Source organism: Notolepis coatsorum, assembly GCF_963971535.1.
Source record: "Notolepis coatsorum genome assembly, chromosome: 9".
Classification (NCBI taxonomy): domain Eukaryota; kingdom Metazoa; phylum Chordata; class Actinopteri; order Aulopiformes; family Paralepididae; genus Notolepis; species Notolepis coatsorum.
This window is the reverse complement of record NC_140173.1, coordinates 131,310,908-131,338,143: the sequence shown is the minus strand read 5'-3', so window position 1 is coordinate 131,338,143 and position 27,236 is coordinate 131,310,908. Positions and strand designations below refer to the sequence as shown.

Here is a 27,236-nt window from a genome sequence, read left to right as displayed (position 1 = left end):
GGAGAGGGGAAGGATGAAGGGAGGGAGAGAGGGAGGATAAAGGGAGGGAGAGGAAGGATAAAGGGAGGGAGAGAGGGAGGATACAGGGAGGGAGGAAGGATGGAGGGTTAGGGAAGGAGAGGGGCAGGGTGAAGGGAAGGAGGGAGAGAGGAAGGATGAAGGGAGGGAGAGGAAGGAGGGTTAGGGAAGGAGAGGGGCAGGGTGAAGGGCAGGAGGGAGAGAGGAAGGATGAAGGGAGGGAGAGAGAAAGGAGGGGTTAGGGAGAGAGAGGGGAAGGATCGAGGGAGAAAGGAAGTAGGGGTTAGGGAGAGAGAGAAGGGAAAGGAAGGATGAAGAAAGGGAGGGTGGGAGAAAGGAAAGAAGGATGGATGGATGGTGGTAAGGAGGGGGGAATGGAAGGAAGGAGGGAGGGATGGAATTGTTCTGGCATTCCCCTGGTACCAGGAAGCTGTCTGCCTGCGTATGGTTGTGTCTGTGTGTTTAAGTGGGACAGGAGCTGATTAAGTTAGAGCCCCTTAGCCTCAGACAGTCTGTTCGCCTGCCAGCCTATTTGCACGTCAGCGTGGCACCCTTGACACTACACGTGTGCGTAAATGTGTCAAAGTCCCACCAGGCTTATCTAGCTAATGTAGCTGGAATCCATGGGCAGACATAAAGGTCTCCATCTCTCTCCATCTCTCTCCATCTCTCTCCGTCCTCAAGTAGCAAGTGTGCTAGTAGCAGGCCGCCCCCACAGCACTCTCACATATTACCCTGTTGGTCGGCACCACCGTCCATGTACAGAAAAAGCTGTTGTAGAAATTCCACTTTTTACTGCACGCATTGTATGCAATTGACCTCAAACCCCACACTCTTTTCTTGATCTTCCAATCACAACTGCCTGAGGAAAGCAACTGATGTGATTGGAGGATCAAGAAAAGAGGGCGGGGCTTGAGATAGGTCAATACAGCGCTACTGCTTCTCTGGTACTCCACCTTCAAGAGATATTGGTTTGAACATTCATATTCATCTGTTTCCCTTTTCGGTTGTCAGAACAGAAGGCATAACTAATGATCTGTCAATCAATTGTTTCAGAGAGACAAGGTGTTACAAAATGTCTGTTCAGGTTTGAACTATTTTATGACATTTGAAAAATAATTGGCTCCAGTCGAGACACCACAGGGGCAAATGGTGATTTTTGGCTGGATAGGTACATTTTGAGATATTATATTTTGCCTCTACAACTTCTGTCGTTTCACAAAATATATTAAACAATCGTCCAATCGGAATCCAAACGGCAATTAATTACAGGATTTGTAATTAATTAATCTAATAATCGCATTTTAATCGCATAACCATTTTATGCCTGATATTCTATATTCTATAATCATATTTCAAATTGCATGTGTCCGGATGGCAGAATTCAGTACTGTATCTACAAAACCTTCTGTTTAATCATCTTCCATCTATTAATTTGCTTAGATTTTTCAGGTCTGGTCAATTTGAGCATGGTGTTATTCACAGTCAAAGATAAAAATCTTTTTATTGATATTCTCATTTGGTTCATTATAATTTACTCAAAATAAAATTTTCATTCAATCAATCACTGTCCAGATTGATTGATTGATTGATTGAAAACTTTATTAACAGATTGCAGAATGGGTACAATACAGTACGGCTCAATACACACAATTGTGGAGACAAGACTTACAGCATCTCTGTAGAGGACTGGGAGGAAGCTTGTCTTCATGCTGTAAGTCATGTCTCCATGAAGACAAGAGACCAGAGAAAGACTTTCGTCTTGTTTACATCAGGGTCCCCCATTTTCAATTCATAATGAATTGTAAGTAAGGGTGCAACTTGCACCGTGCAATTCATTCTTTGTGGGTCTAGCCCACAGTATTTCTGACACTGGGAATACATTCCCTGAGATCCATAGATGTCCCTAGAATCAGATACCAAGAACATGCAAATGGACCATATTAAAAAAAAGTCTGTAAATGTGTATTCTACATTATTATGGAATGAATGAGATAAAAAAAGATATAATAATAAAAAAAAAATGTAATTAATTTTGAGATAATTTTCATAACGCGATAATTTGCTGTGTAATTAATTAATCTAATTAACGTGATAAACTGACAGCCCTAATTTTTTTGTTATTTATTGTTGTCCAGTAAGACTTGAAAAGAGAGCTATTATTTTGTTACAGGTTGATTTTTAAGTTATTCTGTGCCATTGAGATTTGCCAGAGATACTGTACCTTTGTGTTGATTGTTGAGTAACTTTGGTTTGGTGTGTCTTTTGTTATAGAGAGATATTATTGTGTTATATAAAATTATATAAATAATAATTTTCTATCCATACAGAGGAGGCATACTTTAAGCATGTCCTCTTTTTTGGAAATCAAAATATGGTCACCCTACTACTACTGTAGGTTAGTGGTGCGTATCCGCTTCCATTAATTTGTGCTAAGCTAAGCTTGCGCACAGAGAGGAAATTGGTATCTTGTATCTTCTTATCTAATAATTGGTTCATGATGCAGTTTTTTTTGTTTGTTTATTGGTAGCTATAGCAATATTATTATTATTATTATTATTGTTATTATTATTACCATTATTATTGTTATTATTCATGGTCATATTATCATTATTATTATTATTATTATTGTTATCATAGTTATGGTAATGATTATTATTATATGGTATGAAGCTGTAAGGTGCACTTGAGCTGACCATTATGTTAAAATAAATATGAAGTTTGGAAGGGGGCAGGAAACATACGTTTTCTTCATCCTGCTCCTTTTCGACCATGGGTGTATCATGTTAAAAAAAATTAAAATAAAAGATGTTGGTGATATTGTGCAAAGATTAACTGTACCCCCATGTACGAAACAAAATAAAATGAATGAATGAATTAACATGTACACACTCACTTTAAACTTTAAACAAACACTCACCTTACTGTAATATCCTAGGGATATCTGTGTGTAGCCTATAGCCTACCACAGCACAGCAATGATGCGTACGTGATGACGTGTTACGTATTCCAGTCTTTGATATGCAGGCACTTCTTAATGTGTTGTCATTGCTGCCCGGGACGTGAGAATAAACGGTAAACTATAAAGTCGTTGCCCGATTCTATCATTCCTTATTCGACACTAAGAGTGACAAAACACGGAACATTACACTTACCACTCACTTTACTCACTTTAGACACTTTAACACACTTTATATATATCTATTATTAAAGAGATCTGCACTACATTCATACCTCATTTGCACCCTACCCTAAGTTTTGTACCTCATCTCATTGCTGCATTGTACCTCACTGTTACTCATTTTACTCTGTATTGTATATTGACTGAACATTCTTTTACTTACTTCTTAATTTTTTACTTACTTTTTTTTACTGTATGTAGCACACTCTCAGGGGCTCATACAGAAACAAGCATTTCATCATAAAGTATTCTGTATTTTGTTGTGACAAATAATAAACAAACTTGAAAACTTGAACTTGAAACATGAGAGGAGAGGCGAGAAGAGGAGAGGAGAAGGAGAAGGAGAGGAGAGGAGAGGAGAGGAGAGGCAGAGGAGAGGAGAGGAGAGGAGAGGAGAGGAGAGGAGAGGAGAGGAGAGGAGAAGGAGAAGAGAAGGAGAGGAGAGGAGAGGAGAGGAGAGGAGAGGAGAGGAGAGGAGAGGAGAGGAGAGGAGAGGAGAGGAGAGGAGAGGAGAGGAGAGGAGAGGAGAAGCAGAGGAGAGGAGAAGGAGAGGACAGGAGAGGAGAGGATAGGACATGACAGGCGAGGCAGAGGAGAAGGAGAGGAGAGGAGAAGCAGAGGAGAGGAGAGGACATGACAGGAGAGGCAGAGGCAGAGGAGAAGGAGAGGAGAAGCAGAGGAGAGGACAGGACATGAGAGGCAGAGGTCATTTGAAATGCAAATATTTGTTCTGCTGAAAGCAGTTCTTGGAAATGATGGGGAAATGTGTCAGACCAGGTGGGAGCCACAGCAATCTGATGGGTCAAGGTATGTGTGTGTACCTGTGTACGTGTCTGCCTGCCCGCCTGCCTTGTGTACACGTTTGCATTTGTGTGTGTCTAAACAATGCGTGAAAAACCACAATAACAAAATGTGATATTTCCTAAGCTCCATTGAAAACGATACATTGTATTATTTCTGTAATGCACAGCACAGTCAAAGAGGTTTAATAGTGAGTCAGCTAGCAATAGCACACAATATCCCATTAGACTACTATCTGCAACACTATATGAACATTCGTGAGGGTCTGACCTGGCATAGCCATAGCTGTGAATAATGAATAGAATATTCCAGTCAGATTGGGCTAGAGAGAGAGAATGGCGTGCGGTGCGTGGCATGCGTGCGGTGCGTGGCATGCGTGCGGTGCGTGGCATGCGTGCGTGCGTGCGTGGCATGCGTGCGTGCGTGCGTGTGTGTGTGTGGGGGCCGTGACGGTACAGATAATTTCTTAGTGCGGTGAAAAAGCGATGTAACCCCGCTAGGGCTGCACGATTAATCGTAAATAAAAGAAATCGAGATCAGTTGCATTAAAACACTCTCTCCTATTCCCCTATGCATTCACGTCACGCTGCATTCACGCATTGACTTATTTGCTTTGGAACAATCCCAGTTGCGATATCAATCACACTTACACGATGTAAAGAAAAACACGCTATTAATTCAACATTCAATATATTTTCTTACTTTTGGCCAGATTCCTGTTTTTGGGTTCCAGATGAGAGGTAGGAGCTGGACAACACAACGGTTCCATAGCTTGAAGTCTTATAGTCATACAGTCCAAAGTTTATAAAAATCCCACGGAAAATGTGTTTTGTAGAAATGTTTTTGTAATGTGTGTAGGCCTACCGGTAAAAACAGCTTATTATCCAAAATGGCCATCCACTTCATAACATTCTGACGCTAGAGTCGGGACAAAGGTCAGAACCGAGTGGCCATTTGACAGAGCGCTTGTCAAATGATGCGCACTTGTCAAATGACGCCCTGAGCTGACTGACAAGAGAGGAAAAGAGACTTGAGTTATTTTGTATGTTACAAGAGACTTTTAAGTTTAATAAAAAAAAGAAAATCATGAGAGAGAACCGTAAGATAGAATCGTGAGAGAGAATCGTGATCTCAATTCTTAGGGAGAAAAATCGTGATTCACATTTTAGCAAGAATCGTGCAGCCCTAATCCCGCTTACCGCCAAAGATACACATGTGCAGTGAGGTCAGTGGTTAGGGAGGCACTGGCTGTTTTGAAAGCCAGATTTACTCATGAGAAACCTTGGTGATAACAAAATCCAATAACAACAATTCTACCTCCAATACAGCTTAAAGAATGATTGATTAATTCATTTATTGTTTAAAAAGGTTTTGCGGGTCCAAAATTTCAGGATCTGTATCGACACCCTAACCTTCTCCCCGCCAACAGTACAGACCACAGCTACCTATTAAATTATATATATTACATATATATACATTTTAAGGACATTAGGGATGCACAGAGCATCACACACACACAGTAACACTGTATGTGTGTGTGTGTGTGTTGCAGGTTCTCCACGAGCCTCTGATTGACGAGGACCCGGTGTTCATCACCACCTGCACGGAGCGAGAGCTGAGGAAGAGGAAGAAGAGGAAGTTCAGCCTCTGGGTCCGACAGTGCACCTCAACAGGATTCATCTGCCAGGTAAAGGCCAGATCACGGCTCTGCCACGTTGTGTCTCGGGTGTTCTCTCTGCAGCGGTTGTTGGGGCGCAACCGTGCGTATAGCACCATGAATCTCGTGGCATCTTGTAATCTTCACAGATAGGCAGTACATAGCCTAGACGAGGACCTTCTTTGCTAATCTGCAATACTGTTTTCCCACATGGAGGTAGATATGGAAATGTGTGACCATTTCAAACCCGTTTCAAACAGACCAACAAACATCTATCATCAAACCAAAGGGGAATCCATTGTTTTCTTCCAGGTTCTTTTGGGGGTTCCTGTCAGCCAGGAACAATCTCTTTGTCTTCATGTCTACTCTGAGCTACTCTGTCTGCTTACTAACAACTTTCACTCGACCCTTATATAACACACCCCCTCGTCTCAAACATAGCCCAATACAGGGAGAGGGAGAGGGGGAGAGAGCGGGGGAGAGAGAGAGAGAGTGAGAGAGAGTGAGAGTGAGAGAGAGAGAGAGAGAGAGAGAGAGAGAGAGAGAGAGAGAGAGAGAGAGAGAGAGAGAGAGAGAGAGAGAGAGAGAGGGGAGAAAAACAAGATCAGAGGGGGATGTGTGTGAGATTGCCTCAAGGTGTCTTTAGGCAGTGCAGATTCCCTGGCCAATAGTGTAGTACTAGTCAGAGAATAAAATGTTCGCCCCAGAATGATTTTTAAGTGCGTACTTATTGTTCACAATATTTTTTTTTCTCTCCATACAACGTATTCTTTTGTTGGTATTGTGCAGTTCTAATGTAGACATTAAGACACAGACACAACTGAAGTAGCCCAAACACACGATACTAGCCATAACAAATACTCATTAGTACACGCATTTAGTGTTTACTAGTCGGCTGGTATTGGTTGGGACTGTCTCCACACTCTAGTTAAATGAATTGTGCCAAGGAAGTGTGTAAATAAATAAATAAAACAAGAGCTAATGGGGTGAATCAATGGGATTCCATTAGACAATACCACACACACACACACACACACACACACACACACACACACACACACACACACACACACACACACACACACACACACACACACATACACAGACACACACACACATGCACAACCACCGCACCCGCCCACGACTGGCCACTTAGTGTAATAGCTGCATGCTTTGGCTGGATGGTGGCTAATCAGACTAATGCCCATTGAGCTTGTGAACAATATACCATGTTGTTGTGTATAATTATACTTCTCTTGTTCTGATCTGATGCTCTTATTGTAATTTTGTCATATAAGAATGGAATATATGAGATATGACCTCAGACTGTCTGTCTCTGTTGATCACGCTAGACCAGCTGGATATAATGTGTACTACACCTCCACACACACCCTGTCTCTCTCTCTCTCTCTCTCTCTCTCTCTCTCTCTCTCTCTCTCTCTCTCTCTCTCTCTCTCTCTCTCTCTCTTTCTCTCTCTCTCTCTCTCTCTCTCTCTCTCTCTCTCTCTGTTAACAGAACTCGCTTCGTGCGTCAATAATGTGGTCTCGAGGCATGGATTCTCTATTGTGCCTGAACTGGCTTGGCTTCTTTTATTCACACATACGCAGTAGTTGTACAACACTCTTCTCTCTTTGAGAGACTTTGGAGAAGAGAGCGATAGGTGCGGGCACCACCTCTTTTATAGTCCCTCTAAGGTAGAATACCTGAGTGGCTACGCCCAGAGCGCCCTCCAGTGGGGACAGATATACATGCACCAAAGCAACCACTGATGGAGACAATTGTCTACACAGATAAACAGTTACTAGTGTAAACAGTCATATGTACAGTTGGACAGTTACTAACAATCCCATACAGAGTCTCTTATCTCAACACTCTCTCTCTCTCTCTCCCCCCCCTCTCTCTTTTTCCCTCTCTCTCAGTGTATATTAATGTACAGTAGTAGTTATTACTATTGTATCCTCCTACATATACTCAAAATTGTCCACTCTACCCTCTATTCTTATGGTGCAGCGAGCATGTGCAAATGCACAACTACACCTGAATGTTTTCTCTCTATCTCTTTCTTGCTCTCTTTCTTTCTTGCTCTCTCATTCTTTCTTTCCATCCTCTCTTTTTCTCTCTCTCTTTCTTCCTTCCTTTCTTGCTCTTCCCTCTCTCTCTTTCTTCCTTCCTTTCTTGCTCTTCCTCTCTCTCTCTCTCTTTCTCTTTCTTCCTTCCTTTCTTGCTCTTCTCTCTCTCTCTTTCTTCCTTCCTTTCTTGCTCTTCCTTCTCTCCCTCTTTCTTCCTTCCTTTCTTGCTCTTCCCTCTCTCTCTCTCTCTCTTTCTTCCTTGCTCTTCCCTCTCTTTCTTCCTTCCTTTCTTGCTCTTCCCTCTCTTTCTTCCTTCCTTTCTTGCTCTTCCCTCTCTCTCTTTCTTCCTTCCTTTCTTGCTCTTCCCTCTCTCTCTTTCTTCCTTCCTTTCTTGCTCTTCCCTCTCTCTCTTTCTTCCTTCCTTTCTTGCTCTTCTCTCTCTTCCTTCCCTCTCTCACTCTCTCTCTCTCTCTCTCTCTCTCTCTCTCTCTCTCTCTCTCTCTCTCTCTCTCTCTCTCTCTCTCTCTCTCTCTCTCTCTCTCTCTTCCTTCCTTGCTCTTCCCTCTCTCTCTCTTTCTTCCTTCCCTTCTTGCTCTTCCCTCTCTCTCTCTTTCTTCCTTCCTTTCTTGCTCTTCCCTCTCTCTCTCTCTCTCTTTCTTCCTTGCTCTTCCCTCTCTTTCTTCCTTCCTTTCTTGCTCTTCCATCTCTTTCTTCCTTCCTTTCCTATATGAATTGAAAATGGGGGACCCTGATGGAAACAAGACAAACGTCTTTCTCAGGTCTGCATCCCCTTAACAATTGTATGTATTGAGCCGTACTGTATTGTACCCATTCTGCAATCTGTTAAATAAAGTTTTCATTCATTCATTCATTCATTCTTGCTCTTCCCTCTCTCTCTTTCTTCCTTCCTTTCTTGCTCTTCCCTCTCTCTTTCTTCCTTCCTTCCTTCCTTTCTTGCTCTTCCTTCCTTGCTCCTCTCTCTCTCTCTCTCTCTCTCTCTCTCTCTCATGTTCTAATTCCCTCTCTCAGATCTCAGTCCATCTGAAGGACGGTCAGGGTACAGACGGTCTCTCCACACTGAAGAACAAGCCTCAGCTCCACAGCCTGGTGGCCAAGCAGCTGTGCCAGAACATCTCTGGGAAGAATACCGTCATCTTCACCGGACCCTCCATCACCAGTCTCAACCTCTTCACCGAATTCAGCAAACAAGGTACTCATGGATGGATGGATGGATGGATGGATGGATGGATGGATGGATGGATGGATGGATGGATGGATGGATGGATGGATGGATGGATGGATGGATGGATGGATGGATGGATAGATGAGGGAGTGGGTTGAGTAGGTGGATGGATGTATGGGTAGGTTGGTTGGTGGTAGATGAATGGATGAACAGATGGATGGATGGATGGATGGATGGATGGATGGATGGATAGATGGACAGATGGATTAATGGCTGGATGGATGGAGGAGTAATGTTAGATAGATAGCATTATCCTACTAATCCTCCTCCTCTGTTCTTTGTTCAGCTTGTAATCTCTGTCCTCGTCTCTTCCTCTCTCATCCTCCGCCTTCCCTTCCTGTAGTTTTAATGACGGTGTGTGATGGTAACATCTCCAGGCTAATTAACAAAGACAGTCTATAGCAGTTCACCTTGAATTTACAGACGGAGACGCTCTGCATCGGTCAAGAACGTCCTCCTCCGCCCAAGGGTCCAACAGTGGCGTGTGGCGTGTTGTTCTCTGGTGTGCCCATGTGCGTCAGCTAGGTGTGGCGTGTTGTTCTCTGGTGTGCCCATGTGCGTCAGCTATGTGTGCGTGTTGTTCTCTGGTGTGCCCATGTGCGTCAGCTTGTGGTGTGTCGTGTTGATCTCTGGTGTGCCCATGTGCGTCAGCTTGTGGTGTGTTGTTCTCTGGTGTGCCCATGTGCGTCAGCTTGTGGTGTGTTGTTCTCTGGTGTGCCCATGTGCGTCAGCTTGTGGTGTGTTGTTCTCTGGTGTGCCCATGTGCGTCAGCTAGGTGTGGCGTGTTGTTCTCTGGTGTGCCCATGTGCGTCAGCTAGGTGTGTGTTGTGTTGTTCTCTGGTGTGCCCATGTGCGTCAGCTAGGTGTGTGGCGTGTTGTTTTCTGGTGTGCCCATGTGCGTCAGCTAGGTGTGCGTGTTGTTCTCTGGTGTGCCCATGTGCGTCAGCTAGGTGTGTTGTTCTCTGGTGTGCCCATGTGCGTCAGCTAGGTGTGGCATGTTGTTCTCTGGTGTGCCCATGTGCGTCAGCTAGGTGTGTCGTGTTGTTCTCTGGTGTGCCCATGTGCGTCAGCTAGGTGTGTGTGTTGTTCTCTGGTGTGCCCATGTGCGTCAGCTTGTGGCGTGTTGTTCTCTGGTGTGCCCATGTGCGTCAGCTAGGTGTGGTGTGTTGTTCTCTGGTGTGCCCATGTGTGTCAGCTAGGTGTGGTGTGTTGTTCTCTGGTGTGCCCATGTGTGTCAGCTAGGTGTGTGTGTGTTGTTCTCTGGTGTGCCCATGTGCGTCAGCTAGGTGTGAACGTGTTGTTCTCTGGTGTGCCCATGTGCGTCAGCTTGTGGTGTGTTGTTCTCTGGTGTGCCCATGTGCGTCAGCTTGTGGTGTGTTGTTCTCTGGTGTGCCCATGTGCGTCAGCTAGGTGTGTGGCGTGTTGTTCTCTGGTGTGCCCATGTGCGTCAGCTAGGTGTGGCATGTTGTTCTCTGGTGTGCCCATGTGCGTCAGCTAGGTGTGTGGTGTGTTGTTCTCTGGTGTGCCCATGTGTGTCAGCTAGGTGTGTGGTGTGTTGTTCTCTGGTGTGCCCATGTGTGTCAGCTAGGTGTGTGTTGTGTTGTTCTCTGGTGTGCCCATGTGCGTCAGCTAGGCGTGTTGTTCTCTGGTGTGCCCATGTGCGTCAGCTAGGTGTGCGTGTTGTTCTCTGGTGTGCCCATGTGCGTCAGCTTGTGGTGTGTTGTTCTCTGGTGTGCCCATGTGTGTCAGCTAGGTGTGTGTTGTGTTGTTCTCTGGTGTGCCCATGTGCGTCAGCTAGGTGTGGCGTGTTGTTCTCTGGTGTGCCCATGTGCGTCAGCTTGTGGCGTGTTGTTCTCTGGTGTGCCCATGTGCGTCAGCTAGGTGTGTGGCGTGTTGTTCTCTGGTGTGCCCATGTGCGTCAGCTAGGTGTGAACGTGTTGTTCTCTGGTGTGCCCATGTGCGTCAGCTAGGTGTGAACGTGTTGTTCTCTGGTGTGCCCATGTGCCTCGCAGCCTCAGCTAGGTGTGGCGTGTTGTTCTCTGGTGTGCCCATGTGCGTCAGCTAGGTGTGAACGTGTTGTTCTCTGGTGTGCCCATGTGCGTCAGCTAGGTGTGAACGTGTTGTTCTCTGGTGTGCCCATGTGCGTCAGCTAGGTGTGAACGTGTTGTTCTCTGGTGTGCCCATGTGCCTCGCAGCCTCAGCTAGGTGTGGCGTGTTGATCTCTGGTGTGCCCATGTGCGTCAGCTAGGTGTGTCGTGTTGATCTCTGGTGTGCCCATGTGCGTCAGCTACTGTAGGTGTATGTATTACGTAGTATGTACTAGTACAGTATGTATGTATTTACACTAGGGCTGTCGACCTCGTCGACGTAATCGACAAATACATTTAGTCGATTTGCAAATTCATGATTGACGCCTCGTATTGTTGTTACTTGGATGCCTTTTGCGGTGGAAATGGCAGACGTTCAAAGTCATAATATGCCCGCCCAACGTATAATAACTAACTAGTGCCCAATGAATCACGTTCGAAATATAACTAACTTCTCTTAACCTATTTAGACCTAAAACGCCTGCTAATAATGCTTTATATAGCCTGCATATACACACAAATGTGTTTCCCGGTTTCAATGGGTTAAACAACTATTCGTGATTCCTCCTAGAGCCAGGACTTGACAGTTCGCGTTTCGCTTGCATTTGATAACTTCCGTGTTTCAAGTCAACTCCAGCTGGAAGGGAGGGGCTGAGCCCGCTGCCCCCACCTTACAATTTAGAAGCTATGACATAGCTCTTCAGCCCTGTGTCCTACAGCCTGTGACAACTCCTCTTGCGAGTCGTGCTTTTTCTATGTAAACTCCGCGAGCAACGCATCCAATAAATGCGTAACTTGCTTTATATCCTCGCCATACCTGTATGTCCATGCGTCACGTAACTAACGCTAGCTGCTAAGAGTTCCAGTAGTGAGGAAAGGGGGGTGGGGGTGAGGGGGGGATGAGCCCGTCTCTCTCCCTCTCTCTCTGTACGTCCAATGATTTGAAGTAGCATTACACTATAAAAACTAACTGGATAGTTGATGATAATAAATATTTCACTTCATTAGCAAAAATATTGTAAAATCATTAAGTCTGCTATAAGCTATTCCCCCTCTCTCTTGTGTGTGTGTGTGTGAGTGTGTGTGTGTGTGTGCGTGCGTGTGTGTGTGTATAAATGTACTATACTGTAAGGGCGGCTAGGTGGTGCAGTGGGCAAGGCACTCACCACCAATGCTGGAGACGCTGGGTTCGAGCCCAGCTCTCCACATTGTTTTCAGTTTGGCTGGTCGTCCGTACTAATACAATTGGCAGTATTAGGGGGAGGGAAAACTGAGCGGTGGGGATCGGACGTTGTGGACAGCGACTCCTACAGGTCGGTTGGTGCGCCTGTGCAGTAGAATCAAGAAGCGATGGGGGCGGCGCCCCACCAAAGCGCAGACCCCTGACGCTCAAAGATCGCGCCGCGCAGGTGAAAAGATGCGACGGCTGCTACCTCGAGTATCGGAGGGGACTCGTGCTATGTATGGCTTCGTCCACATTGCAGCCGGCTTGTGGGAGGCAAGAAACAACGTTCGAGACAGGGGAGGGTTGAATTGGACGATACGAAATTGGGATGGGAGAAAAATAGAAAATGGGATGCCTCCTGTTCGAGCCCCGCTCTCCACATTGCTTTCAGTTTAGCTGGTCGTCCACAGTAATACACATTGGCCGTATTACGGGGAGGGAAACTGAAGGGTGGGGATCGGGCGTTGTGGACAGCGACTCCTACAGGTCGGTTGGTGCGCCTGCGCAGTAGAATCAAGAAGCGACGGGGCGGGGCCCCTCCAAAGCCCAGACCCCCGACGCTGAAAGATCGAGCCGCGCAGGTGAAAAGATGCGACGGCTGTTACCTTGAGTACCGGAGGGGACTCGTGCTATGTATGACTTAGTCAACATTGCAGCCGGCTTGTGGGAGGCAAGAAACAACGTTCGAAGACAGGGGAGGGTTGAATTGGACGATATGAAAAAATTGGGATGGGAGAAAAATAGAAAATGGGAGAAAAAGTGGATACAAAAAAAACAATCTGGATTCCTTAGCCTATTTTATTCAAAAGGAAGATATTGATTTAAATATGTATATAGCCTAGCCTATATATAATAAATACATTTTAATCGTATCTCCTGTGCTGGCACAAGCACTACTGTAACTGAGGGGTACAATTCCCTGACTGTATTGATAAGTATGGTATCATTAAACCACTACCGCTTTATGTACTTTAATTACTGGCCATACAGTACATGATATATAAATATGATGAACACTTCCCACAATGAATCGGTTCCACACAAAGGTGTAATCAAGTATTTATTGCAGCAAAAGGTACATAATATACTTCTCTGTATTTTACTTTGGATGCGCTTATAAGGCAAAGGAATGTGCATAGGCAAATCAATAATGAATGTCCATTCTCTGGTTACGCAGGAGGTAATTATACAACCTGAATCTTAGGGAATTATATCTATGGTACACTAGTAATATATAGCGGGAGATACTGGAAGGGTCCCCCCGGTTGTAAGCCAGCAGGGGTAGAGGATCTGTCGGTAGTAGAGAGTCTGGTCAACGATGACTAAGGAGACTCCAAGTACAGGAGACGGTGCAATAGTCTCTTGATCCACAGACGAATACAGCTGTTCTCCGTAGACTGTAGCTCCACAGTGAAGAAAGCTAGCCGGCCTCAGGCTCTCTGAGGCGCAGACTCGACTGGTCCTCACAGGGTAAATCCCACACGTGTAGGCGTCGGCGATTCTCCGCTCCATAAATCACAGGACCAAAACAAATATAATCCAGCCGCAAAGGGCTATGTAGTCGTCGGGTAGATTAATCCAGTGTACATGTCCACACGGTTCTCGTCTAGGTCTCCTCGGGTGAAAGCGCCATGAAAGCAGCCCAGCCTGGATAAGCACTCTAGCTGGTACGAGGAAGCGTTGGTGATGCTGGTCACTGTAGAACTTTAGCCGCACGATACACTATACACAAATAGACTATTACTGACTTAATAGAAATATGTCGCACTCGACGGTATAGCGCCAAACTCTGACAATTCAGTTATTAATTCGCACGCGGTCTCAATGCTCTATTTGGGGCCAAACAGGCCATACTTCACCGCACGGAGTATCGTGGGTGAGGCTTCAACTTATTGGGTAACTCTACTTCTGTATTCACCTGCGCCATATTTATATGCACGGCGAACAATCTAGTGCCAACCTCATTTCTGTCTCGTATCCCTGGGCAAGGCCGGGCATGTACAGACATGTCTTGACGGTGGCTTTGAACCTGACTCTGGAGGCACGGCCCCGGCGCCTGTGGACCGCTGTCCAATAGGAGAATGAAATATTATGGTCTGTAATAGGCTAAAGGGATATTCCGTGTATATGTACAAGGAATATACAAGGGATATCAAACGATATACAAATACTATGCAATATATATCAATCAATAAATATATATATTCGGTTTAATCTGATCCTTTGTAACAACTACCATAGCATGGAGTGGAGAGATAACACACAATACATATACATATATTATTACATGGCGTTTTAACATTCGCCGAAATGCTTGATTGTGATTGGTCAATAGCGCTCGGTTGCCCATAGCAGCGGTCCGTTATTTTTCGATAACTGACCGCTGCCAGGGGCAACCGAGCAATAATGACCGCTGTTTGCAGCTGGAGTAATCAAGCCCACTGACACACACTGCATCAGTGCAATCAGACACACCTGCCGGCTGCCGGCGATAATAATAATAACTTTATTTGGGCTGACAGCGGAGCCACAGAACAACTGCGTCTGCATTTGATCTCGTCTTGTCGATGGTGTAAAATGAATTAGGTATATTGTTAGTAAGTTAGCCATGTAATAAGCGGGATAATGTATAGCTATACTCGGTCATTGTCGCAAAATAATTGACCTTCACTACGTTTAGAACACCTCGGCGAGGCGCCTCGGTATTCTAAACTCCGTGTCGGTCAATTATTTTGCGACAATGACAATATACATTATCCCTTACATAATTCATGGAAATATACTAAAAAGCTATTTATGGCCGGTAAAGATTTCTCTGGCTGGTAGTTAAAAAAAAATTAAATCTAAAGCTAAAAAGGACAAGGATACTCAAATATTCAATTGCAAATATAATCAATTGTTGTTTTGATTTATTGTTTTGTTTCTCATGTTGTTTTGATTTTTCTGGTAAATCAATGGTTTAGAATAGATTAATCAACTAATCAATCAAATAATCAACTGATTAATCGATAACAAAATAATCATTAGTGACAGCCCTAATTTACACATGGTATGGTTTTAGCAGGTTGGCAAACTGATGAGCAGCTTCCACCATCATCAGTGTGTGAATGTGTGAGTGAATGGCTGAATGTGAGGCATAAGCTGTAACGGAACGTAGGCCAAGTGCGTCCACATTTTTATAGGATTCTATCACATTTTCATAACAATAGCACCCTGCGCCGTTTTCATTGAGGTTTCTTACAAATTAACGATGCTTTATCTTGTCCTTTATATGCCGATTATCATTAGAATCTTAAATTGTACCATATGTCCCCCTTTAGACAACATATGTAATGCTACCAGCGCACTTTTGTTAAGATAATTAGTTGGCCATTCGCGGTCGCTATACCGAGGTTGCAGTAATAGTTTAGCGCTGTTCAGATCACGTCGGAGAATATAGACCCATCCCAGTGACCTGCGACCTGTGCTAACGCTCTTGGGAAATGCAGTGTTGTAGTTCTCAACATTTTCAGCCTTTAATTTTAAACCAATGCTGCCATCTACTGACAACAAAAAAGTGTTGTCTAATCGCCACCTTGAGAGCCACTTCCGTATACAGCGCCGCCCCAAACCCATTCTAGAGATTCCCACTTTTTGCTGGGAGTGGGGCGTGGCCGTATTTGGTCCCAGACAATAAGAGTGGCTGCAATTGGTCACCGTGACGTGGTAAAGTGCTTTGGATAAAAGCACTATATACTGTAAATGTCCATTTACTATTTAGAGAGACATACAGAAAACTTGACACTTTGCTGGAAGGGGGGGGGGGGGGCTCACATCCCTACCTCTGGTTGTTCCTTTTAATCACAAGTGTGGATATGATTCCTATCCTCTCAATGGTAGGGAATTATTATTATTATAATTATTATTTTTAACTCTTTCTCTGCCACGCTGGTTCCGGGATACGATTATGTGCTGCCACGCATTAAACCAATGGGGTCGGTCACCTTGTTTGCAGGGCTATAACTATATTCTATATTATAGCTATGGATGCAATACTATGGCCCATTTGACATCGAGTATCTATCGTTCAAATAATTTTTCCATCCATACATTCCCGTTTTATACCGTGGTGAATATAAGTATTAATTGATTGGTTGATTGATTAATTGATTGTACTAACGGCATTCGTTAGTACAACAACATACGCTTATCAGGGCGATTGTAGCTGAGGGGCTACACAACCTGGACTGTATTAAAGATTGTTTAGATTAAACCACTACTAAAGAATATTAATAGCCAGCCAGTATAGTTAGACAAAATGGCGGACACTCAATTGACGGCACGGGGACAAGGATACCTGGTTTATAAGCATTTAATCGTCATAGCAACATACATCGGAATTATCACGTTTCTCTTTTAATAATAGAATATCAGAGTATCAAAGTCAGCGGTAATGAATAGTTCCTAGGTTACGAATACTCGACCGGAGCTCTGCAGGGAGTGAGAAGAGACGAGGCGATACAGGGAAAGCAAGGGTAGCTGGAGACAATGGTTTCCCTCGGGAGCTCCAAGCTCCGGAGGAATTGGAGACTGGTCGGATAATCCTGTCGTCGCTGGAAGAAAAGGGGTCTCGTACGGAACCGGTCCTTGTAATCCTAGCGCCCGATGGCAGGGTTAATAGCTATTAATCCAAAAGCCTGTTGGCATAGATGGTAGCTAGCTAGCTTCGTTTGTACTGGAAGCTAGCCCGCAGACGGTCTTCAATGAGTAGTTAGATCCAAACGCCGCTGGGTTTAACTATACGTTTCTCCACGTTACTTCGCTTACACAAGTCACTATACTGCGCCAATAATGGCTCTACAATATTATAGTCGTATCTAAGTAGCTACTAGCTATCTGTAATGATACACCGCTTGTAGGTCTGTGTACAACTGTACCGGACGTATCACGCTCTCGCTCTGCTGCTTCTCCTGTTCTGATACTGCCGACTTGTTACTTCCACCGCGGCTGCTTGCACCATCCACAATATATATACTCAGACTGATTTCTAGGGCGCAGCCGATTTACCTGTCCGGAATCAATGCGCCTGCTATGGGCAAGTCTGAACTTGTCTGAACATGTCTAGAACCATGTCTGGGGGGCTCGTCTGGTGGCGCCTCCAATGTCAAGGGCGGGACCCAATGAGGCGAGCGAAGAATACTATTATGCAAACGGATGGCGTAAAGATATATATCTTATATATATAAACAATATACAAGTTATACAAAATAATAAACGCAGACTTTCAGTGTTAATCTGGACCTTCAGAACAGCCGCCCCCTAATTAGTCCGCACCTAATTAGTAAATAAATGTGGGGCACAGATTAATATTAAGGGTCAAGTCAACTTCTCCATAATGTGCTATGGGGAGTTGGAAATAATCTATAAGGTCAGTGGGTTATCGTCGTCGTCAGGGGGGTCAGGGAACTCAGGCAGCTCTATCAACTTGGCTACTGGTCTGGTGTAGGTCCGCCCTTGGACGATGACTTCTGCCGCTCTGACCTTCCCATCGGAACCGTTAGTCACTTTGCTCACACGGCCGGCTGGCCACGTAGCTCGGGGTAGTGACTGGTCTATTATCGTCATGACGGTACCCACTGTCAGGTTGTCCCTGTCTTTAACCCACTTCTGACGGGCTGGAAGGGAGGGTAGGTAGCGTAGGAGGAAGCGGGCCCAAGACTGGTCGGCCAGTACTTGGCTGTGCCTCCACATCCACCGTCCGTTCATCCCGTCCTGTCCACACACCGTCTGAGAAAGGGCAGGGTCCGGCCGCCCCATCAAGAGGCGGTTTGGGGTGATGGGTTCTATGTCAGCTACGTCGCTTGGAGCGTAGCTGAGGGGCTTGGAGTTCAGAACTCCCTCTTCTTGAGCCCTCAGGTAGGCCACTGATCCGTACGCCACTTCTGAGGCGTCGCTGAAGACGTGCAGGTCTGTCTTACACTTCTCCAGTCGCACGGTAGGGGGGAAGTAACTCTGCGGGATGGCCACCTCGCGGAGTAAGACAAGTTCATCCTCCCACTCTCTCCATGTGGTAGCTAGGTGCTCGGGTATGGGGTCTTCCCAGCCCTGCTCCTTGGCCCACAGTTCTCTCACCGGCATCTTCGCCCGCCTCAAGAGTGGGGTTGCGTATCTGAACACTCCGTCGACCTCGACTCTCGTAGTCTTCTGATCTAGTAGAGCGATGGCATACTTGTCCTCTTTGGACCGAACCATCTTGCGTTCGGTCTTGAATGGCAGCGCGTCTAGTGTCCATAGCCTCTCAACGTGCTGTAGGAGAGTGTTGTCTGTGTCGCTCACCTTGGTGTAAAGGCAGAGTGTGGACATTGGTTGGCTGGCAGGTCCGTAGAGGGGGCCCTGGAGCGTCCACCCCAGTCGGGTCTTAACCGCGGCTGGGCATCCTTTGGGTCCGATGTGGGCCGCCTTGGTTGGGACAATGAGGTCCGCGTGGTCGGAGCCAATGAGTAGGGTCGGTGTAGCTCCGCTGATGAGTGGTATGGGCAGTTGGCGTAGGTGGTCGTACTTCTCCATCAGCTGTGGGATGGGGTAATCGTAGCGTGACAAACCTATGTCGTAGCTCATGAGCGCCTTGCTGATGCTGTACCGCTTCTCAGGGTGGTCGATCGCTGCAATGGTGAACGAGACGTTTTCACCTTTGATTGTCTTTAAGTCTCGACTAATGGTACGGAGGGTCATCGTCTCCTCTGGGCCTCGCAGGTCCAACTGGGTCGCGGCGGAGGCGAGGAGGAGTGTCTTCTCCGACCCGTCGTCGAGGACGGCGTAGGTGTCGAGTACCTTGTCCCCGTGACTGAGGAGTACTCGTACTACCTTGAGGAGCACTCTGGGGCTCCCACTATTCGCGGGGTCGATGTGGAGCACTTCTGTTCCCGAGTTGCTTTGTAGAGCTAATCTTTGCTTGTGGGCCTCGCGCAGTGTTTCGCAGTAAGCGGCGTCCTGCCTGCGTATAGCCTTACCCCACTGATCCATTTCGGCGGGGGTCAGTTTCTTGTATGCGTCGCACCGTGACTGCCAGTGTCCGCTGCGGCAGTAAGTACACCAGGGGGGGGGCCAATGGATCTTCTGTAAAGGGGGGTAAATAATCTTCTGTTGTGACACCGACTCGGCCTGGTACATCACTGTGATGGGCCTACTTTGGTCTTCTGGTGGGCGCTTGTTGCTCTCGTGCAGTGCTTCGAGGTGGGCGCCGTCACACTTGCCACACTTCTTCTTAAGGCGGCATTCTGCTGCCATGTGGCCGCGCACGCAGCGGAAGCAGCGGCGGTTATCTTTGATCCACTGACTTACTTCGGCGGTGGTCAGTTTCTTGAATGCGTCGCACTGTGACAGCCAGTGTTCACTGTCGCAGTATTGACAGGCAATCTTCCATTTCTCCTTGGCGTGGGGGTTGTGACTCGTCTGCCGTGACACCGACTCGGCCTGGTGCATCACGGTGATGGGCCTGCTTTGGTCTTTAAACCTCCTCGGTCCCTCTTTAATGTTCGAGCCACCCCATGCGAAGGTGTCAATTCTTAGGCTGCTAACCTCCCTGGCTAGGAAGTCAGCAAGGTCCAGGAGTGACTGTTCTGGGCCATTCGGGTCACGGTAGTTTCTTTGCCGCCGAAAACGTTCTTGGCGGAATGGGGGGAGCTTCTCCAATATACGCTCCACGTTGGAGTTGGCGTACAACTCGTACATCCCCTTCTCTCGTTGGGACCCGAGCATCCCTACCAGGGATTGTACTTTGACGGATAGGTCGTCCAGGGCTCGGTTGTCTCTAGCTGGGGGGAGACGTTCAATCTCACGTATCTCCTGAATGACATAGTCCCATGTACGTCCGTAACGTGCGTCGAGGGCCACCAGGGCATCAGAATAGGGAGTCTGTGAATTGGAGTATGCCAGCGCTATGTTGTGCGCTCTAGTTACCTTGAGGTGCTTAAGGAGGATGGCGTACTTGTATGACTCGTCCTGTACTCCGGACATAATTGTCTCTAGGCACATACGCAGCTCGGTATACTGCGCTCGGTCTTCTCTTGTGAAGTCTGGGAATGTGGATGTCCCAATGTAGGATGCCATGGATGGCTGTGACACTGACGCACGTGGGGGGAGAGGCCTCCTTGGCGAGTCTCCCCGTACGTGGGGTCGTTGGTTCGTGCTGGGCGGGAACCAGAGGCTGGGCCCCCAGGCACTATTCCTCGGTGCTGTCTGTTGCTCGAACTCCCCACTGGGACGGGTTGGGGGTTCATAACGCAGCGTGTCGGGACTGAGACCGGGGCTGCACTGTTCCTCTTGGTCTGAGATGGGTTCGTGCGGGTGGGCTTTCTGTCCTCCCTCGTCCTCCGTTAGGCTTTGTAGTCGCTCGGTTAGCTGCTCTGCAACGTAAGCAGGTTCTTCCCGTAGGCTGGGTCCCGTGTAGCTTTGTCGGGGAGGGGAAGGTGCCCTCGACCCGTGTCGTGATGATCTCCGGGAGCTCCGGGTGGAAGAGTGGGGCGTCACCCTCTGGAGCGCTTGCTCCATCATTTGTGCTTGTAGACGGTCTCGCTCCACCTCGCGCTGTGCATTGGCTACGTCACGCTGTGCATCGCGCTGCGCATTGGCTGCGTCACGCTGTGCATTGGCGCGGTCTTGCTCCATGTTTTCTTCAGCCTGGAGGCGCCTCTCTTCCAGTCTGATGGTCATCGTGGCGTCAGCCTGGAGGCGACTCTCTTCCAGTCTGAGATGTTCGCGTTCACTCTCTCGTTGCGCCTGGAGGCGGTCACGCTCATCCTGGAGGCGGTCTCTTTCCTCTGAAGCGGTTAGCGTGGCGATCAGGATCTGCGCTAGCCTCTGGTCGGCCTCGCTTGGGGATGACGCTGATGATGGTGATTTGGAGTTGGCAGGGCTTGGCGGTGACCTGGTCTCCTTACGCGCTCCGAGGTCCATCTCGGGGGCGCGGTGCTCTTTACTCTGGTGCGCTCCGAGGTCCATCTCGGGGGCGCATTCTTTACCCTCTTGCGCTCCGAGGTCCATCTCGGGGGCGCGGTCTTTACCTTCTTGCGCTCCGAGGTCCATCTCGGGGGCACGGTCTTTACCTTCTTGCGCTCCGAGGTCCATCTCGGGGGCGCGGTCTTCTATGGGCATAGTCAAGTCATGTCCCGCTTGTCCCCCCCCGTGAGCTAAGTCAGTTTCACTTAAACTAGCTTGGGTCTCTACCGGTGGGGTTGACAGGTCGATAAGGTTGGGCATACTTAAGCTACTAACGTTATCCTTGCTTAACGTCCTCGTAGATAAGCTAGGAGGTAGATCTACAGCGTAGTTCTCCAAGTGGGGAGGGGGCTGACGCTGGCGCCTAGGGCGCTCTAATGGGGGAGAGCCGATTGGAGAGTGTCCTCCGCTGGCCATATTATTACTAATATGATTATTATTACTGATACCATCCGGTTCGAAGGACCAATTGTAGCTGAGGGGCTACACAACCCGGACTGTATTAAAGATTGTTTAGATTAAACCACTACTAAAGAATATTAATAGCCAGACAGTATAGTTAGACAAAATGGCGGACACTCAATTGACGGCACAGGGACAAGGATACCTGGTTTATAAGCATTTTAATCGTCATAGCAACATACATCGGAATTATCACGTTTCTCTTTTAATAATAGAATATCAGAGTATCAAAGTCAGCGGTAATGAATAGTTCCTAGGTTACGAATACTCGACCGGAGCTCTGCAGGGAGTGAGAAGAGACGAGGCGATACGGGGAAAGCAAGGGTAGCTGGAGACAATGGTTTCCCTCGGGAGCTCCAAGCTCCGGAGGAATTGGAGACTGGTCGGATAATCCTGTCGTCGCTGGAAGAAAAGGGGTCTCGTACGGAACCGGTCCTTGTAATCCTAGCGCCCGATGGCAGGGTTAATAGCTATTAATCCAAAAGCCCGTTGGCATAGATGGTAGCTAGCTAGCTTCGTTTGTACTGGAAGCTAGCCCGCAGATGGTCTTCAATGAGTAGTTAGATCCAAACGCCGCTGGGTTTAACTATACGTTTCTCCACGTTACTTCGCTTACACAAGTCACTATACAAAATAATGGCTCTACAATATTATAGTCGTATCTAAGTAGCTACTAGCTATCTGTAACGATACACCGCTTGTAGGTCTGTGTACAACTGTACCGGACGTATCACGCTCTCGCTCTGCTGCTTCTCCTGTTCTGATACTGCCGACTTGTTACTTCCACCGCGGCTGCTTGCACCATCCACAATATATATACTCAGACTGATTTCTAGGGCGCAGCCGATTTACCTGTCCGGAATCAATGCGCCTGCTATGGGCAAGTCTGAACTTGTCTGAACATGTCTAGAACCATGTCTGGGGGGCTCGTCTTGTGGCGCCTCCAATGTCAAGGGCGGGACCCAATGAGGCGAGCGAAGAATACTATTATGCAAACGGATGGTGTAAAGATATATATCTTATATATATAAACAATATACAAGTTATACAAAATAATAAACGCAGACTTTCAGTGTTAATCTGGACCTTCAGAACAGCGATGGCTATGAAAACAAGGCACAATCAAGCTGAAATTTACGTTAAATTGCTCTTACCTGTGGCCGGTGGGATTCCAAAAAGAATATTCCAATTATTTGATTGCCATCTGGTAGATCGTATGTCCATTTGGCCCACGACATAATCCACCACAGCATAATGAATCGGGGGTCCCGAAAACGATTCAATGTGATCGGGTGAAGCCCTAGGTTCAGGTTACTAGAAAAGTCCGCCCGGACCAATATAATCGACGCACAGCCCAATACACAGAGTTTCAAAGGATGTGCAATACCGGCCGCATCCTACCAGGCGGCGGTATTGGACTTTTGCGATCTCAGACTCATTCCCTATGGTAACACCAAGATCCCTGGATGAATAATGAATAAAAATATTGAAACAAAGGAAAAACTATCAAATAACGTATATATACATGGTTGGCGTTCAAAGGATGGCGCCCAATAACGTATACAGTACTTGTTGTTGGCAGAGAAAGAGTTAATCAGTTAATCAGCCAATATTTATATAATCTGCATTTTCCACCTCTGTGAGATGGTCTACATTACAACATAAAAATGTTTTTAGTGGCGAAATAAAGAAGTCATATTTTGTTTACGGCAACTTCCTGTAATCACTTGACCTGGCTATAATCCATTATAATCCACCATGGAAAACAAAATAGCACTCGGGCGCTTTGGGCGCATTGAAATGCAAATACTTAAGGGCGCAGTGGGCGCACCATTGGGCGCCATCGGCCCTTTTGACAATCCTCTCAAGGCTGCTGTTAACCCTGTTGCTTGTGCACCTTTTCCTACCACACCGTTTCCTTCCACTCAACCTTCTATGCATATGCTTGGACACAGCGCCCTGTGAGCAGTCAGCTTCTTTAGCAATGACCTTTTGTGGCTTACCCTCCTTGTGGGTAATAATGACTGTCTTCTGGACAACTGTCAAGTCAGCAGCCTTCCCCATGATTGTGGAGCCCACTGAACCAGACTGAGAGACACTTTAAAGGCTCAGGAATTATAACAAATAAAGGCTTGAAATATTTAACTTTGTGTGTAGTGAATCTGATAATACTGTATATGAGAGCTTCACTTTTTGAATTGAATTACTGAAATATATGAACTTTTCCCACAATATTTAAATGTATTGAGCTGCACCTGTAGTTTCTATCAGCCTACAAAGTCTGTTCTGTTCTGCAGTGTTTCTGCTGCTTTGCCATTCGGCCTATTTACCCTACTGTGCTTTTAAGAAATGCTTATATTTCGATCAAATGCTTCGTACATTATGTAAACCTTATTCTTACATATTGTATTCTGTATTACTTTACTGTCCCACAATTCTTTTTGCAAAAACACATTTTTGCATGCAGCATGCGGCCCCGCGTTTGGTTACCTACAAGATGAGAAGGGAGCAGATTTATCATGGATTCATCAGCAGAGCTAATTACACTGCAGTGCCCTCCAGCCCTGACAGCTGACTCACACCTACACACACACACACACCCCGAAGCCTGTTTTTGGGATTCGAACTTCGTCAGGGTTTTTCGAATGAACGTTCGAACCTTCGTTTTTAATAATAATAAAAAAAAAATAGAAAATATGTATTATTAATCCTCAATTTGAATAAAGTGATTAATCTGATTAAATGAGTCTTTTCTTTTTTATTAAATCAACTTTCCAGCCCCAGACCCATCCCAGGGAGAAGCCCCAGCCCAACTATATCAACTTTCTTTAAAGAATATAACTCATCAGTTTCTTTTAATACTATAATATTAGTGTAGCCTAATCTGTATTGGCAACTGTGAAGAGAAACCCCATTGGTTTAAACAGAATGAATAGAAAAAAATATTTAAAAAAAATTAAAATAAATTATTTTATTCCATATAAATTATATAAAAAAATTCGAATTTTGATTTAGAATTCGAATGCCAATGTAACGAACGAAGGTTTGAACGTTTGGGCTCAGCCCTAACACACACCTACACACACACACACGCACGCACGCACACACACACACACACACACACACACACACACACACACACACACACACACACACACTAAGACAAGTTTCAAGTTCAAGTTTCAAGTTTCTTTAATAGTTGTCATACAGAAGTACAGAATACTTTTATACAAAATGCTTCTTAGAGACTGTGCTAGACAAGATAAGTATGAAATAAAATAGTATAGCATGTAAAATAGAAGTAAAAATAGAGGTCACAGTGTTCAGTATAGACATATGTACAATGTTCGATGCAGAATAGAAGTAACTGAGTTACCATACAATATACAATATACTATGCAATGTACTAATATACAATACTATATAGTGCAGAGCAGAAATGGGATGAGGTACAATTTAGGTACAGACACACATGTATACTGTGCAAACAGAGAGAGAGAGACAGACTTGTATTGTTGTCAAAAATGCAATGAGCAGCAATAAGTAACATGATCTGCTCTAGTCTGTCTTCTGAGTGAGAGAGTAAGAGTCAGACATAGAGAAGAGAGAGAGAGAGAGAGAGAGAGAGAGAGAGAGAGAGAGAGAGAAAGAAGTAATTCCATAAAATTGTCCTGTGTCTGTCAAAATCACTGCTTTGTAGAACTAGTGGCAACTGTGTGTGTGTGTGTGTGTGTGTGTGTGTGTGTGTGTGTGTGTGTGTGTGTGTGTGTGTGTGTGTGTGTGTGTGTGTGTGTGTGTGTGTGTGTGTGTGTGTGTGTGTGTGTGTGTGTGTGTGTGTGTGTGTGTGTGTGTGTGTGTGTGTGTGTGTGTGTGTGTGTGTGTGTGTGTGTGTGTGTGTGTGTGTGTGTGTGTGTGTGTGTGTGTGCGTGCGTGCGTGCGTGCGTGCGTGAGAGAGACTGTCAAACTGCACAGAGACTCTGCAAGAAGGGTTCTGCTCAGCATGAAGCAGTCTGAGATCAGGCAGCACTGGTGTGGACTCAGATTACAGGGAAAGCTAGCTTTTTAGCTGTTTAAGAACGCTGCTGTTGGTGAGGATGTTTTAAAATTTACCATCAAAGCAAGACTGCAGGTATTACCCACTCAATACAATCTGTCCACCTGGTATCCTCAAACTCACAGTCCATTCTGTTTAAACCATCAGGATTCACAACACCTAGAATCCATTGCACACATAACAAACGGATGTAATGCATACAAACACCTGTACATCGCTCGTCATGACCGTATTGTGGACATTGTGTCTGATGTGGTACGGAACATATCACCATCTAGTGCAGCAATGTACAAACATGCCAGAGTGAAACCAGAGTGGTTTGGCCTTACCAACGATGTCTTTGCTAACATACCAAATACACCGGACGTTGATTTTGTTGACACCAGCCACAGGGAGGTGCTGGTCATAGAAGTAGGCTGTACCTTTGATCTGTACATGGACCAGGCCTTCCGGGACAAGTATATCAAAATACCAACCACTGCTCAGTGTGATGGCTGACCTTGGGTATAGGTGTAGATATAGTGTACTTGTATTCGGAAGTCTTGGCCATGTATACAAATGCACCATGACCGGTCTGAGAATTGCTGCAATGTCTAAAAGAAAAGCCAAACAAATTGCCAAATATTGCTCTGTCTCAGCTATTATTGGCAGCTTAGCCGCGTGGAGAAGGAGGTGCTATGTGTACCCTTAAGTGTTCAGTGCTGCTTGGCCCCGATACATTTGATTCCCTGTTTATGTAATCAAATTTGTGGAATTTGTGTGTTTGTGTGTGTGTGTGTGTGTGTGTGTGTGTGTGTGTGTGTGTGTGTGTGTGTGTGTGTGTGTGTGTGTGTGTGTGTGTGTGTGTGTATGTGTGTGTGTGTGTGTGTGTGTGTGTGTGTGTGTGTGTGTGTGTGTGTGTGTGTGTGTGTCTCCAGATATCTTCTGCTGTGGTCTGCTGAGCACCAGGAGGAGCGACTGTACGGGCCTGCCCCAGTGCATGCTGGTGGGCAGTTCTACGCCGGCGCAGCGTGGCCAATCGCGTGTCATGATGAGGGGCAGCATGTCACTCATCAGCTGGTACAACAAGGGACACTTCAAGTTCCTTACCAACGCTTACTCGCCAGTCAAACAAGGTAGACAGAACCCCCGTTTCATCCAAACCTCACACAACTGGGTTTTGGTTTTTCTTTTTTTTTATATTTTCTTTTTTTATTATTTTTTAAACAAACACATAAACATAAACATAACAACATAAAATTAGATATACAAGCATTAATTAACAGTGCACATCCAATGAAATCACCATTTAAATAAATGTATTATACAAGATATACACCTAATACTTTTTGGTTTTGGTTTTTCTTATAATAAACCTTGGTCTGTCAATCAATATTTTTATCTCGTTAATCACATCGATAGATCGCGATTAATCCTGATAAACATGGTGGAGTGGGAATGAATACAAAATGTCACGACGAAG

At 46.0% G+C, this 27,236-nt stretch overlaps 1 protein-coding gene across 1 annotated transcript in view; it reads left to right on the top strand.

Annotated features, from left to right (window-relative positions):
- pgbd5 (piggyBac transposable element derived 5) overlaps window positions 1-27,236 on the top strand; it is a gene marked incomplete at both ends in the record, with an annotated part of 53,350 nt that overhangs the window by 23,230 nt on the left and 2,884 nt on the right. The window contains 3 exon segments of the mRNA XM_084321767.1: window positions 5,553-5,687; window positions 8,757-8,937; window positions 26,692-26,889. Of these exon segments, the coding sequence (XP_084177893.1) occupies window positions 5,553-5,687; window positions 8,757-8,937; window positions 26,692-26,889 (514 nt within the window).